The 16,276-nt window shown below is 41.9% G+C and overlaps 1 protein-coding gene across 1 annotated transcript in view; it reads left to right on the forward strand.

The window, feature by feature from the left end:
* Positions 1-16,276, forward strand: part of LOC114046873 (pappalysin-1-like) — a 280,259-nt gene that overhangs the window by 242,539 nt on the left and 21,444 nt on the right. Inside the window, exons 18-19 of the mRNA XM_027867456.1 lie at positions 6,051-6,198; positions 11,299-11,408. Coding sequence (XP_027723257.1) covers positions 6,051-6,198; positions 11,299-11,408 — 258 coding nt within the window. The remainder of the gene's footprint in view (positions 1-6,050; positions 6,199-11,298; positions 11,409-16,276) is intronic.

Raw genomic sequence — 16,276 nt, forward strand, 5'->3', positions numbered from 1 at the left:
GACGTTTCACCAACAATGAATTTACTCTCACTCACTTATCATCTCTTCTTTCAAAGTGCTTGACAGCTTCCTTCCCAATGGATGGCTGGACATTCTAGAAAGCAGAAAAGTATACAGGTGTTCCAAAGTAGCAAGAACACAGTTGTAAGTTGTTTTATTCAATAGTTAGAGCTCAGAAAAGAAAGAAGACTATGAGTGGTAGGGTAGAACACACAGGTTCAAATTCAGCTTCTGTTACCTCTTGCCTGTGAGAGTTTGGGCAGATCATTTAATCTGTTTCCTCATTTTTAAAAGGAAGAGGTTGGACTAGATGGTCTAAGGTGCCTCCCAGCTTGACTATTCTCGGGGAATTTATTATTTTCATTTATTTATTTATTTTTGTTATTCCTTTAGCACCTAGCACAGGACCTTGTATGTTTTGGGGTGGTGGGGTTAAGACCTGTGATTTTCATAGCATTGGAATTCCCTATGAGACAATACCAACCAGTGCAGTTGGTGATTTATAGTCTTAGGGCCACTGAGATTTGAAATGACGTGACCAAGGTCATACAGGGAAGTTTGTAGAATTGGGTTTCAAACCCAGGGCTTCTCACTCCAAAGCCATTACTCTTTCCACTACATGGCATTGCCCTTTGCACACAGGTACATATATTATAAATGATTGCTGAATTAAATTATAAAGTCCCTTCCAGTGCTGATAATCCATAATCCTACAAATAAGCAGAAAAAAATCCTAAATGAGATCCATAGTTTTTACATCCTGGGGTGGTGGAAAGAGCATTGGCTTTGGAGTGAGAGGACCTGGGTTTGAATATTAGCTTGGCTACTCACTACCTGCGTGTCCTTGGCCAAGTTACTTTACCTCTCACTTTCTCAGTTTTCTCATCCATAAATTAATCACTGAGGTCCCTTCCAGTTCTAAATCTGTGACTCTGTGACCAGGAAGGTATGTTGCAAATTAAACAACCATAAAAGACTTTGAGGTTCTTGAATAAAAGATTGTAAGGTGAACATCTTGTAGTGGGGGTAGAGGGAGAGGGAAAGGGACTAGGCTATGAAAATTACAAGAAACCTGAATAATTCCCCTGGTGAGACAGAGGATGTATATGCCACATGTAATGAATTACGGTCTAGGGTATGGGGGTGGGGGTGAAAATGGAGGTCACCTGGAAGCTATGGAGAAATCAGTCTCTCACTCAAGAGTGAGCTGATTTCATGAAGTATTCTCTATGATTATCAGAACCATGGTACTCCTCAGGATAACTTACACCCTTCCATCCATATCCCAAGAATCACACACGGTTTCCATAGAAAATGATACCCTAAACAAAGATATTTCTAAGACCTTCAGAAAACAGATAGAGACAAAAGTATGTGTGGGACGGTGGGGATGGAGAAGGAGATGCTGATTATAGCTGACCCAAAGAAAGATGTTAATTATTTTAAGATTAAAATCTGTGATATGCCTTTGGCCATAGTAGGTGATAATACAAATCTGTACGCAAACAAGAAACTCATGCTTGCTTAGCAAGGAATCATGAAGGACCAGCCATGGATCACAGATCAAGACCCAGAAAGGACCCTAGAGGCCATCAAGCCTAACCTCTTTCTTTTTACAGATGAGTAGACTGAGGCCCCAGGAGGTTAAGAGACAGTAAGTAGAAATTACTGTGCTTTGAAACCAGCTCCTGTGCCTTAAAACCCAGGATTCTTTCCACTGTAGGTGATCCATTCTGCCAGCAGACACCATGGTACCCATTAGAAGCGACAGAATGTTTGTTACCAGGCAGCAGCTATAGGGATAGAAGAACCTGACAGACTGGAGTGTAGGAGAAGTGTTCACCTAAGAGAAGCTTTCAATAGGCCATCTGGAAGGATGAGGGGAAGGCAATTTGGGATTCTGTAATGCATCCGGCCCATTCCAGGAATCACAAAAAGGTTTACTGTAATGGTGTTTTCACCTTTAAAAGCGATAGTGTGCAAACTACCTCGATATCCTCCCCTACACACATACACACATACACCACACACCATCCCCTTCCCAGTTTGTTGATTAATGCTGAAGCTGTTGTGTATTTGTAACACTGTAGGCAGATAAGCAGGCATTGAGGTACGGGGAGGGAGTATAGGGGAGAAGTCATGTGGTTACTATGTTGCTGAAAGGCCCACAAAGAAGTATAATTGCCCTTAGGTCTGCCCAGAAAGAGCCATGAAGCTTAGAAAATCATAGCATAATATGGAAATAAGTTTTGCATGACTTCACATGTATAATTGATATCAAATTGCTTGCCTTCTCAAGGAAGGAGGAGAGGCAGGAAGAAGGGAGAGAATTTGGAACGTAAAATTTGAAAAAAAAATGAATGTAATTTTTTTGTTACGGGGAAATATTTAACAAAATAAATGAAAATACATTAAAGGGGGGGGGAGAAGAAAATCATAGCATTTCAAGACCCAAGTTTGAATAATTTAGGGGGAACCTCCACTCCAACTGCCTCATTTTCCTGAGGAAAAAATGGAGGCTCAGAGAGGATGTGAATTTCCATATGGTACCACAGCCACGCGGTGGCAGAATCAGGATTCCTGATTCCTTTGCTTGTTGTTTTCCCCTTCGTGAAAGAGAAGCACCATTTTTCTTTGTCCTCTACACCGTTAGCAATAATAGAAGCTGGCATTTATATAGTCCTTTATGGTTTGCAAATGAAAGTTTACGAAGCTTGTGTGGGATAGTGGAAAGAGCACTGGACTGAGATTGAAGAAACTTGGATTTCACTCCTGCTACTATTTATTAGCTGTGTAATCATTAACAATAACAACAGCAATCATAATAGTATCTATCATTGATATAACACTTTAAAGTTTGCAAAGCACTTTGCAAATATTATTTCATTTTATTCTCAACAACTCCAGGAGATGGGTGCTATTATTATTCCTTCTTTACGAATTAGGAAACTGAGGTAGATAGAAGTTAAGTGACTTGCCCAAGGTCACACAGCTAGGGAATTTCTGAGGATGGATTTGAACTCAGGTCTTCTTCCTCCAAATCCAACACAATCTCCTTCAGAACCTAGCTACCTCAAACAAATCATATAACTTCAATGAACTTGTTTTCCTTCTCTGTAAAATGGGGACAATAATAGCGTACTCTTTTCCCCATATGGCCAAAGTGAAGAAAACACTTTATAGACTGTAGAATATTATAGAAATGTGAGCTCTTATGAACCAATCCTGTACTTTTTGAGCCTAGTGTGGATGGCTACTCAATGAGTAGCCTATTGGTAACCTATCACCACTTTCTAGAAAATTCTCCTCAGATCTTTCCATTATCATATTCCCAAGGAATACACTTAATTCTCAGGTCCTCACTTAAGTTATACTGGTTTGAAATTCCCATAGTAGAATCCAAGTTAGGGTTTAGTCTCTCTGCTGCAAATTTGATTTCAGGGCCAGCTTTGTCCCATATTATGCTGAGGTCTGCAAACCTTTTAAGGTCTGTGGGCCAAACTCAGGGTAAACCTGAGCCAAGTTTCCAGGAAAATTGGGGACGATTTTTGGTTTCTGAGAGAAACCAGGAGAATCTTGGGGACTTGGGGTCAGTGAGAGTCTGGGGTTTGCTAATGTCTGAGCTACAAAGCTTATAAGGAGAGAACCCTCGTGAACCCATATAAACCGACATGAGTTCACACAGAACCTTTGGGATTCAACGCCATGAAGTTCCCTGCAGCTGTGTGTTTAGGAAGGCCACCCTATGCTCCAATGCCAGACACATTTCGACTAGTAATACTGCCGAGTGACCATACTTCCTGGACCTTCTCCTGTTGGCCTGTGGGAGTTAGAGCAAGAGGCCCCCTTCTCTCTCAAATCCTGTTTCCTCTCAGCTGTTTTATAATCATAGAATCATAATCATAAAATGTTGGAGCTGAAAAGAGGTCAAATTCAATACCCTAATTTTACTTTTATGGCTACTAGTCACTCTTATAAGACATTTAAAGTTTACAAAATCTTTCCTTACAATAACACTGTGATCTGGGTAGTATAATTATTACTGTCCCCATTTTACAGATGAGGAAACAGAAGCCCAGACATGCCCATGACTTGTCCATCCACATTCATACAACTAGCTAGTTCTATAATCCTGCTTGCAGGTCAATGTTGTAATCCTATAGTCCACGCAAGTAGCCTGCAGTTCTATGGGGCACCATGGTATAGTATTTCTTATAGAATTGTGAGAATCAAATAAGATTGTTGTTGTTGTATTGTTCTGGTCATGCCTGACTCTCCATGATCCCATTTGGGGTTTTCTTGGCAAAGATATTAGAGTGGTTTGCCATTTCCTTTTCCAGCTCATTTTACAGATGAGGAACTAAGGCAAACAGGATTAAGTGACTTGCCCAGAGTCCCACAGTTAGTACATATTTAAGGCTGGATTTGAATTTGAGTACTCCTGACTATGGGTTAGTGCTCTATCCACTGTGCCACCTCAAATAAGATGATTTATATAAAATACCTTCCAAACATTAAAGCAATATACAAATGTCAGCTATTATTATGGCTCCTATATGTCACCAATGTTTCTGCTTTTCCACCATGTTCATCCTGGGAAGATTCATACAATAAAATGGTTTCATGCAGCCAGCAGAACAGACTTGAGATGAAGTATGGTTCCCCTGGCATAGGTTGGGCATGATGCTTCCCAACCTAATTCAAGTCACAGAATCACAGAGGAAGAGACCTCAGTGGTCATTGAGTCCAACCCACATATGAAGGAATAGCCACTATCACATCCCTGCCAAGTGGTTTTCTAGCTTCTGCCTGAAGATTGCCAAGGAGGAAAAGCTCACCTCCTCTGACATTAGATGCCAAGTTAGGTCATACCGTTGTTTCTTTCTTCACCTTGGTTACAGCTTTATTACACAGTTTAATTTAAAACCTATAACTGAACTCTGATCACCCTTTTAAAACAGTCTAAGGAAATTATTAGGTATCTAACTATGCTGAATTTCCCATTCATTAAGGGGAAGAAGGCATCTACATCTCTTGGAAGTCTCAACTCTTTGTTACTTTCATGTTCTTCCTACTGTCTCTTTCATTTTTACTTTCTTTCTATACTTAATTATTCTCTGTATACAGTAGGTACTAAATAAATATTTTAATTAACCAGCTAAGCTTTTTGTTGTCCATGTCCAACCATAGGAGGTAGACAAGGTAGGATAATCTTCTCCAAAGTAGGAAATTGGATCAGAGAGGTTTAATGAATAAGAAGCAGTTTGTTGGGGATGGAGATGGCCATGGTTGCTCATTTAATTTTTCAGGGACCCACTTCCCCTTTGCCCCCATTCCCACCCTCAACTTGTGTAAAACAAGGCAAACTTCCCTTGCCTTCTTAGGAAATCCCAAGGGGTTGACTGGGTTGTTGGTTTGATCAGTGTAAAAGGCATTATACAAAGAGAAACTGTTATTACAAATCCAGGCAATTATATTTGTGGAAAAAATAATAATTGTGTACTAGGAGATGGGCTAAGAAGCATTCAAAGTAACTCCCAGAAAGTTTATTTGGATTTCTATAAAGAGAGTAGCCTGTGTGAAAAATGAAGGGGATAACTGAACCCTCCTTTTTTCTATTAGAACCTATGCTCCTTGAAGACACCAGTTAAGTTTTATCTAAACTTTGTTATCTTCCCCTTCCCTGGTGGCCCAGTCTATAGAGTGATGGGCTGAGATACAGGTTGATTCGAGTTCAAATCTGACCTCCAACTAACCCTGGACAAGTTGTTTACCCTCTGCTTGCCTCAGTTTCCTCAGTTGTAAAATGGGGATGGCAAGAACACCTACCTCAGAGTTGTTGTGAATATCAAATGAGATAGTATTTGTTAAAAGAAAAAAAAGACGCTTAGTGCAGTGCCTGGCACATAGTAAGCACTATAGAAATGCTCCATGAAGGCAGGGACTGTTTTGTTCCTGCCTCCGTATCCCCATAACCTAGTGTAGCATCTGGCATTTAGTAGATGCCTAATGAAAATGTGTTGATTGATTGTTTGCACTCTGTCTCCCAGGGTCGTGGAAGCAATGTGATTCATTGCCGAAAAGATGGCACTTGGAGTGGGTCATTTCACGTCTGCAAAGAAATGCATGGCCAGTGTTCCCTACCTGATCAACTCAACAGCAACCTCAAGTTGCAGTGTTCCGGTGGCTATGAAATAGGTATGAGGTGGAGGGGTGGTGGTGGTGCTATGGACATGTATGGAAACCCTCCCCCAGCGGGATTGGTCACGTGAAATAGAGATGGGATAGGGATGGTGGTGTTGGTGGCATACCCTGGTGGGATTAAGCCCAGTACTTGAGGAGCATAGTTCCAACCTGGTGCACCTCAGGACACACCTTTGAATGCCCGTCATCCAAAGTGATCCAAAGGATCACTTTGTCTTAGAAAGCTTCTCATTTGAAGTCTTTCCAATATTTGTAATTCCTTCTAAGTATATGCCTTCTCAGACTCCATATTTCTACATTTTTTTCCTGATAATGTTTAAAGACCCAGAATAAAGTCCTATGTAAACGAATCAAAGTTAAGTAATACGGGAATCAGAGTTGAAAGGTCTGCACTCTGGTCCCTACTTTAGCCACTTGCTGAATGATCTTCAGCAAGTCACTTAAACCTCTCTTAGTGTATTTCCTTGTTTGTAAAAGGAAAATAGTATTTGCATCACCTATCTCTCAAGGCTGATGTGAGAAAACTGCCTTGCCAACCTCAAACCTCCAAACCTTTGGGTCTTGGAGAACAGAAATATAGAATCTTAGGTTATAGAAGGGAACTTTGGGATGATCTAATCTAACTTGCCACCCAGGACAGGATTCAGCATCCCTGACAGGCAGCTCTCCAGCCTCTGCTTGAATTCAGTGAAGTCATACCTGTCTGTGTATTGGCAATGAAGAGTAGAGTCACTAATTAAGGATGATGAAAAACTTGGAGAAGAGGAAGTACTTTTAATTTGGATAAAGCAAATATACAAGCTTGCAGGGACGTGGAATACACTCTAACTTAGGACATCTCCCACCCTCCCAGAACCTTGTGGGCGGGTAGATTCGAACTCCCCATCACTGACTCTTACTTGATCTGAGCCTCAGTTTCATTATCTATAAAAAGGGAAAGTAGGGGTAAGAAAGAAGGGGGAATAATGCTCACACTGGGCAGCTAGGTGGCACAGTGAATAGAATGCTGGGCCTGAAGTCAGGAAGACTCACCTTCCTGAGTTCAAATCTGGCCTCAGACACTTACTACCTGGGTGACCCTGGGCGAGATACATAACCCTGTTTGCCTTAGTTTCCTCATATATAAAATGAGCTGGAAAAGCAAATGGCAAACCACTCTGGTATCTTTGCCAAGAAAACCCCAAATGGGGCCATGACTAAAATGACTGCAACAACAACAACAATGGTCACACTGTCTTCCTCACAGGCATTTTGTGAAGAAAATATTTTGTACGTATTCAAAAGCTCTAGAAATATGAGTAGTTGTTGTTATGATATTCATCATCATAACATAGTTTCTTGCCCTGTTTGGCATTTTCTTTCTCAAAGAAAGAAAAGAAAAATATTTGCATGATGTTCAACATTTCAGTTTTTTTTTAAACTGCCCCTTCCCACCCCCTTCCCCTACCCAAGAAATTTTTTTATGATCTAAAAACTTGAGAAGCAGGAGGCAGAGAAAGCCAGTCACTAGCCTCATTTCTCCTCCTGCCCAACACTCTTTCCCTTGGCCTTGGACCTGCTTCTTATGGATCTGAAACCCTCAGCTCAAATCTATTTGCCAAAGAGCTCTTTGGTGCCTGGTGCAGGGCGAATCTGATCTAAGGTCACCTTGGACCCCATCCAAGAGTCCAAGAGAGAGGCATTTCCTAAAGGACCCAGGGCACCTCATTACAAGCCATCCTCAAGCAGGAGAAGGCCCCACAGCATGGCCCCTTGGGGCAGGAGGCGGAGTAATATTGAGGCTCCAGTGAATTTCAAAACTGTCGTAAGTCATCAGAAAACTGCTGCCGTTCATTCTCTAGGGGAGGAGAGGCAGGAACCTGGATGAGATCACCACTCTGTAATGATGCCAATTACTACTCATATATCAAAACAATGCAGACCTGTTCCTTAAGCAGAAATAGCTAACTGGGATGGGAGGAGGGGAGGCAAGAGAGGGGAGGCAAGGGGAGTTGGAGGGAGAGAAAATGCATATAAATATATCTGCAGGCACAGAGCTGGTATCACATCTAATTTGACAATGCTTTTTACCCTTGAGATAAGATGACCTTTGTTTACCTCTAAGAGGTTGCCTCTTTTTCAAGAGAACAGAAGTCGCAACCCCCTAATTCTCATCTCAGGAATCTGTCTGCCTTGGAAAATCTCCCCCAGAACGGGATCTTAACAAGGCACAAACACTGAATGGTTTATGCCTGAAATACGTTTTCCTTTTTATTTTCTTAAGATCCTTCTTTTTGACTCTCCTTTTTTGTCTCTTCTCTCATTTCACTTGTGACACTACTCTCTTACTTGTTTCTAACCCTCTCTCCTTTTCTGCCCCACTGCCTTCTGTTTCTTTCTCTATTTTCTACCTTCTCTTCCATTTTTTTCCAGTCCCTGTTCAGTCAGACGCAAGGTCTTAAGTTCATATTCTCAGTTTATAAATCCATAAATGGTATGAGTTGGATGAGATTTTGGAAACCATTTAGTATAACCTACTCACTTTATAGGCAACTAGGTGGCACAGAGGATAAAGTGCCAGGCCTGAACTCAAGAAGACTTGAGTTCAAATTTGGCCTCTAGCTGTGTGACCTTAGGCAAGTCACTTAACCCTGTTTGCCTCAGTTTCCTCATCTGTAGAATGAGCTGGAGAAGGAAATGGTAAACCACTTTAGTATCTTTGCCAAGAAAACTCCAAACAGGGTCATGAAGTATTGGACACAACTGAAAAACAACTGAACAACAATAACAACTCATTTTACAGATGAGGAAACTGAGGCACAGAGGCTCTCTCAGGGCTCTTTCACACAACTAGACTTAAAACCAGAATCTCTGACTCCTAGTCAGTGCTTTCTTCTACTATATCACATTACCTCTCAAAGCCAAATCACAACACACACACACACACACACACACACACACACACACACACCATACCACAACACAACACATCGCAGACCAGAGAGGGCCTTCTTACCTGGAAGCACCTACAAAATAAACATCCCACAGAGAGGAGCTATTCTCCTTTTTTGTTTTTTTTTGTTTAACCCTTTCCAGCCTGCCAACAATGTAGAGACTATCTGGGCTTTGTTATATTTAGAGGAATATATGTTAGTCAATATTACTAGAAAGAGTAACACAGGCAGAGTCCTAAGGCCTGCGTCTAATCCTGTCCCTATTGCTAGTTGATTGTATAACCCTGGGTGAATCTCTCTATCACTTTTCTATAAAGTGAGGGACTTGAACTACCTAACTTTACGAGGTCTTTTTCAGTTCTTACGTTTTCTGGCATAAGGCCCCTTCTAGCTCTTACATTGTACAATCCACTGGAAAGAGTCACAGTGGAAAGAATTCTCTTTCCTCTCTGTACTTTAAACCCTATCTACACAAATTTAATGGGATCTTCTATGGAAGCTGATAAGCAGCTTTCCCTCACCCCCTCTTCAGAGAGTAGATCAACATAGAATCAACTTAGGTTATAAATGGAGGGGGATTGATTTCCTCATAATGAGAAATGTCAAACATTTGAATGAGCAATTGAGGTAGGTATTTAAAAACATCATGTGTCATCCCTCTTGGGTGTGATTGTGTCCCTAGGACAGAAAGACAGACTAGATAATCTTCCAAAGGGTTTTGTCAGTTCTTGATTCCATGATACTTTGTCCACCATGGAGGATCATTCCCTAGGACATATAGGTTCGATGTTAGGGATGAGAAGACTGAAAAATCATTCTACGTAAGAATGAGTTGAAGGAACTGGACATGAGTAGTATAGAGAAGAGAAAATATAGTGTAGACATGATAAATGACTTGAAGCTTTTACAGGGCTGTCCTGAGGAAGAAGGATTAGACTTATTCTGCTTGGCTCCAGAAGGGTAAAACTGCTTACCAGTGGAAGTGACAAAAAGGCAGATTTGTTGTTGTTGTTGTTCAGTCGTGTCCAACTCTTCATGACCCCATTTGGAGTTTTCTTGGCAAAGATACCAGAGTCATTTGCCATTTCCTTCTCCAGTTCATTTTACAGATGAGGGTACTGAGACAAACAGGGTTAAGTGACTTGATCACTACAACTAGTAAGTGTCTGGGCTGGATTTGAATTCATGAAGATGAGTCTTCCTGACTACAAACCCGGTGCTCTATCCACTGTGCCACCTCGCTCCCCTAATGAGATTACAATCAATCAATCAAATTTGATTAACATTTTGATTCAATGTAAAGATAAAACAACAACTCCTCAACAATTAGATCTGTCCAAAAGTATAATGGACTGCCTTGGGATGAGTTTTTCCCCTACTAGAGATCTTCAAACCAAGTCTGGATGACCCCTTGCTAGGGGTATTGTAGAAGCGATTCAAATCAGGGATGGGTTAGCCTAGAAGCAGCTAGATGGTACAGTGGATAGAGTGTTGAATTTAGAAGAACCTAAGGTTCAATCCTACCTCAGACATTCCCTAGCTGTGTGACCCTGGTCAAGTCACTTAACCTCAGTGTCTGCTTCAGTTTCCTCATCTGTAAAATGGGGATGATAATAACACCTATATTCTAGGGCTCTTAAGCAGCTAAAATGAGATCATATTTGCAAAGTTCTTGGCAAACCTTAAAGTGCTGTATGAGTGTTTTTCATTTCCTTTAAAGTTCCTTCCAGCTCAGATTTTGTGATCCCGTGACGGAGAGGGAAGTACTGGCCTTCCTCAAGGGAAGGGCAAGAGTTTTCCTCCCATTGCTCTGTGGGAGACAGTGTGCCACTTCCCTCCCCCCATCTACCTTGTTCCCCTAGGGGTATTCAGTTCATACAGAAGCCCATTTGTACTACTTGGAGATCCCACAAGAAAAGTGTCTTTGATCAGCATGCTCATGCTGTGGGCGTGGTGGTCAGAACCCTTGTGGGGTGGAGCCATAAGGTTCATCTCCCCATGGAGTGGTAAAGGGCCCTGTTGTGGCTCACCACAGGAATTGTGCTGCCAGAAAGAAAGGGGAGCCTATGTGTGTTCTTATGATGACTGATGAGATGGCAGGAGACCTAACCTGCTCCTCTCTTTGTTTCTTCTCCCTTCTTGTGCCCGGCCGGCTGCTCAGGAGCAGAGTGTGCCACCTCCTGCCTGGATCACAACAGTGAGTCCATCATTCTGCCCATCAACATGACCATACGGGACATCCCCCACTGGATGAACCCTACTCGAGTGGAGGTGAGTGACTATCAGTTTCTAACCTTCTCCACCCCTTGGCTTCCTGGGTTCATTAGCAGAAGGCCAGCCCTGGAGGAGCTTAGCTCTTTGAGCAGAAGAGTAAAGTGAAAAATTATGTGGGGCTACCTGGTGAGATGGCTTGGTGTTTGCTATAAAGTGCACTGGCCTGGGAGCCCTGGAGTCTAATCTGTGCTCTTCCCTTCTCTGATGAAGGGTTTGGATTAAATAACTTTTGTTCTTTCCAGATCTCACATTCTGTGCTTGATATTCTAACAGTCTATGTTCTAAATTCCCTTCCAGCCCTAACATTCTATGATCAAACCTTCTATTTTCTGAAGTTTCTCCCAACCCTAGCATTCTGTGTTTGAACATTTTGTGTTCTAAGGTCTAGCCTAAGTGTCATTCAGCTCTTATATTCTCTGGTTCTCTATAAACTTCTAGAAGGCAAAAGTCTTTCTACATTAAAAAAAATATAACATCTTTCCCAGTACATAATATTGGGCTGGGCACAGAGTAGTGAATATCTACTGATTTGATATAGTCCCTGAATAAGAGAATATCTAGGGAAAAGGGCTTCTGCCTCTGCCCTTTTAAAAGATTCAACTTTGGAGTTTCCAAGTATTCCCACCCCTAAGTAACTCAATCCAGACCCAAGAGCTGAGATGAGGCTGCTCATCTACCACTATCCCTCCCTCCAAGCTCTAAGCTTGTATCTATAGGGATCTGGGCTAGAGAACTGCAGGAGGGGGCCATGGGATTTAGGCCTTTGCCTTCTAACTCTGCAATAAGGAAATGGAGTGGGGCATGGGGGCCTATGGTTTCACATTCTCATTCATTCTCACTTTTTTTCTGGCTTTAAAGTGAGGGTGTGAGCCTTTGGCATGGGAACTGCTCTCTGCCCAATGCAGATTCTCCTTGTGGATAGACAGAAAACCCGATACAGAAGGTGTCCCATTTCTCAAACAAGCTGAGGTGACTAATTCAGATGCCTTACTCAGCACATCATCTACTGTCCTAGGCATTTTTCCCCCTCTGCTCTCTAATGCTCCTCTTTTCCCCTCTCTCTCTCAGTCTCATTCTCCCCCCCCCCCCCAATTGACTTCCTTCTTTACCCTTTCTCTCTCTCCCCCTCCTGGCCATTTCTCTTCTGTCATCATATGAAGCAAACACACGTAAATTCCCAGACAAACACATAGCTCCTCATTACTGTACTCCAAAGCTAGGGCATTCATTCACTGAGCCTCTTCTCATTCTCATCACCCCATGTACCTGAAAGCTTATGTGTCTTTGTGCGTCTCCACTCCCCTTACCTCATATGTTTGTGTATACACACGGATACACACACATGCATGGATGTACGTCTGCACTGAGTACATGTACAGGCAGCATTTCCTGAAGTAGCCTCTGCCCCCACCCCCCAGAATGGAACAACAACTTCCCTGTCCCATGAGTGCCTCCTTCACACCAGACTCTGATTATGTTACTGACCAGGCCAGGCCTGTGTCAGCTTCCTTGGAAATCCTGCCCTCCCCCTCCCCAGCCCTTATCTCTACCAAATGGGCCCCTTTTGAAGCTCTAGGAATTAAAGAGATTTGTTGTAATTTTAGAACAAAATAAAACCAAGGTTTTGAAAGCCTTAAGTTTTACCCCCTCTACCCCAGCCCCCACCCAGTTCTCAGGGCCTGCCCTCCTTTATTGATACCAGTGTTCACAGGGAGTTGTAACGAGTTTTAGACCTCCATGAGTCCCTGGGGGCCTCATTAGCCAGAAGGAAGAAAAAAAAAGTGGTAGAAAAGGGGGTGGGGGGAGGAGGGTGAGAGAGGAGATTGATGATTTCCAGGAATACAGTGGAAAATATGGGTCTGTACTATGCCCTTGCCTCCCCTGTTGTGAGAATATAGAATTGGGGCCATTTCCAGTCCAAAATGTTCCTTAGAATATCGCAGGGCCAAGTTGTTATTCCACTACTAGAGGATGAGGCTGGAATTTCAGAACATGGAGCATAATGGCAAATTAGGAAATGAATTTCTCTCCAGTTGCTTTGAGTTGGCACAGTTCTCAAGGTGAGATAGGGTTTATGGGTATGGATATTGTGGGGAAAAGACTAACCCAGGAAAACCCAGGTTCTAGTTGGCTGTGTAAGCTTAGGCAAGTTAGTTCATTTCTCTGGGCTGCAGATTCATTGGTCACAACTTCCATGGGCCTCAGTTTTCTCATCTGTAAAATGAGGAAGCTGGACTAAATAGAGTTGATGGTCCCTTCCCACTCTAATGAGTTATAATCTATAGTCTAATATGTTTTCTTCTAAGGTCCCTTGTAGTCTGGATATTCTATGTTCTCATGTACCATGTTCTAATATCCCTTCTAGCTTTAACTTAGTATTTCATAATTGTATTTTAAAGGCGACTCCAGTGTTCAGTATCTGGATTGCTTTCGTAATTTGATTTAGCAGATTAGAAGTCACCAAGCCTGCCCTGACTCTCAAGCAATGTGTTCTGTTTTTCAGTTTCATATAAGTTTGTTGTACCAATGGTCTTAATATCTGTGAGACAAGCTAAAATAGGGTTTTCTTGCCTCAAGAAATGAAAATGCCCATGCATTCTGGCATTAGAAATAGCTTTACTCATTCATTCCTTTATTCAACAAGTCATTCAATAAATGTTTATTGAACACCTATGATGTTATCTCTGCTAGAGAGTGTGGGAAGGCTATATAAGACATGGTTCCTGTCCTCAAGAAACCTACAGTTCAATGGGAGAGACTAGACATAAACATATTAAAAGATATATGGCAGACAGTGAATTAATGACAGAACTGAAACTAGAACCTGGGTCTCCTTCCTTCCAGCTCAGTTATCTTTCTCTCTCCATGTCCCTCAATTTCCCTGGCTTCAACCTGGGACCCAGTTTTCCTTGGCTCTTGACCTCCCCTGCATTATCTGCTTCCTTTGGTTCAGCTTCTTCCACACGTTTGTTTTCAAGTAATAAATTAAAAGTGTTGGGGGACAGTTCACAGGAGAGGGGGCATGGGTGAGGTGTTCTCTCCTCCTGTAATGCCTAGGGCAATAAACAGAAGTGTTCTCACTGCCTCTGGTGGTATTCCAGATGTCTGTCTACAGCACCAGAAGCGTAGCTGACTAGCTGACTAGCTGACGTTTGAGGGGCCTGCTCTGCGGTCTCCCTTGCTTGTGGGATAAACAGCCCTGCTGCCTTACCCTTCTTAACTCCCCACCCTTTCTCCATCTGTCCCTTTTCCCGTTTTCCCCCTGCACACAGACAGGCCCTGTAGTGAGACAGGTGGGGCACAGGGAGCCTGAGTAATAGTGGAAAATCCAAGAGTGTCGGAAAGATAAACAGCTGCATGTAGATAGTATAAAAGTCCTTTTTCTGAACCCACGTCAGGTAAACCTCAAATGACAGAAACTGTAAAAACACACTGGAGTTCTCTTGCAGACGGATTAAATTAGCCCTCAAATAAACAGGGGGAGGGGCAGGGACCATCAAGTCCCCACTTGATATTAATCCCTGTGTTTTTGAAGTCTTGAACTATTAGCAAATGCCCCCTTCTAGCCCCTACAAGCACTAGTCCTGAAATGTGATTAATGTCTACTGATTGTTTTCTATAAGAGTGAAAGTAGGCAATTTCCCCCAACACCTTTTGATTTAGAGGAAGAAGGACTGAGTTGGAGTCATGGGAATGAAGAGAGTCAGAAAAAGAGGAGAGGTCCTAGGTTGTTGATTTTACCATGACAACTTGAGAAATAGAATTTAAAGGTACAAGGAACCTTAGTTCTTAGAACTTTAGTTCAACCTCATCATTTTACAATTGGGGCCCAGAGATTAGTGATTTGTAGGGTCATAGATTTAGGGCTGGGAGGCTCCTCAGAGGTCATTGAATCCAACCCCCTCATTTTACTGATAAGGAAACTGGGGCCTAGAGAGATTATGAGGCTTGCCTAAAGTGACACAGATAGGAAATGGAAGATCTTGGATTAGAATTTAACTTGAAAATTCCAATTTCAGTATACTTTCCACTAATTCACCTTAGAAAAGTTGGCGTTTTCTTATTATTAATAACCTCCTTTAAGGTGATGCACTCAGTATAGAACACTGCATGTAATGTCAGATTTGGTAGATGCTTTGGTTGGTTTTGCTAATTTTTTTTTCTTTTTTGTTTATGTGGGGTGTAGTGAGAACAGAATATATTGGCAATGATGGTAATAATAAACAGAAAACAGGTGATAGGGATTAAATCTGTGACATTTAATTTATAATTTAGGAAACTCTGAATCAGTCAGTCAACAAGCATTTATTAAGTGCTCAGTATGTACCAGGCACCACTAAACTCTGGAAATACAAGGATACAAATAGTCCCTGAACTCAAGGAACTTACATTCTAATAGGAGAGACCATAACTAGGTACATATACATACAAGATATGTACAGAGTAAATGGAAGATAATCTGAGAGGGCAAGATACTAGCCGTTGAAGGCAGTGTAGCATAGTGGATAGAGCTGACTTCAGAAATAGGAAGGCCTGGGTTCAGGTACCTGTCAAATACACATACACGCACACATACATATGTACATATAGATATATACACACACATATTCACATGCGTCTGTGTCTTCACATGTGTTGGTATGTATCTGTTCACATATGTGTATAGATATGTACATATGTACACACATATGCCCTCCTACAGCTGGAACACACACACATACACGCACATGTTGTTGCTACTACTACTACTACTACTATACTACTACTATTACTTTTTCCTTAACTCCAAACCAATTAGCACATTGAGGTAAACTTGTTGGGCAATGATACAGGACCTCTTGGAAAATATTTCTGATTCTGTTTCT

The sequence above is a fragment of the Vombatus ursinus genome, unplaced genomic scaffold, assembly GCF_900497805.2.
Source record: "Vombatus ursinus unplaced genomic scaffold, bare-nosed wombat genome assembly UNPS02014786.1, whole genome shotgun sequence".
Taxonomy (NCBI): domain Eukaryota; kingdom Metazoa; phylum Chordata; class Mammalia; order Diprotodontia; family Vombatidae; genus Vombatus; species Vombatus ursinus.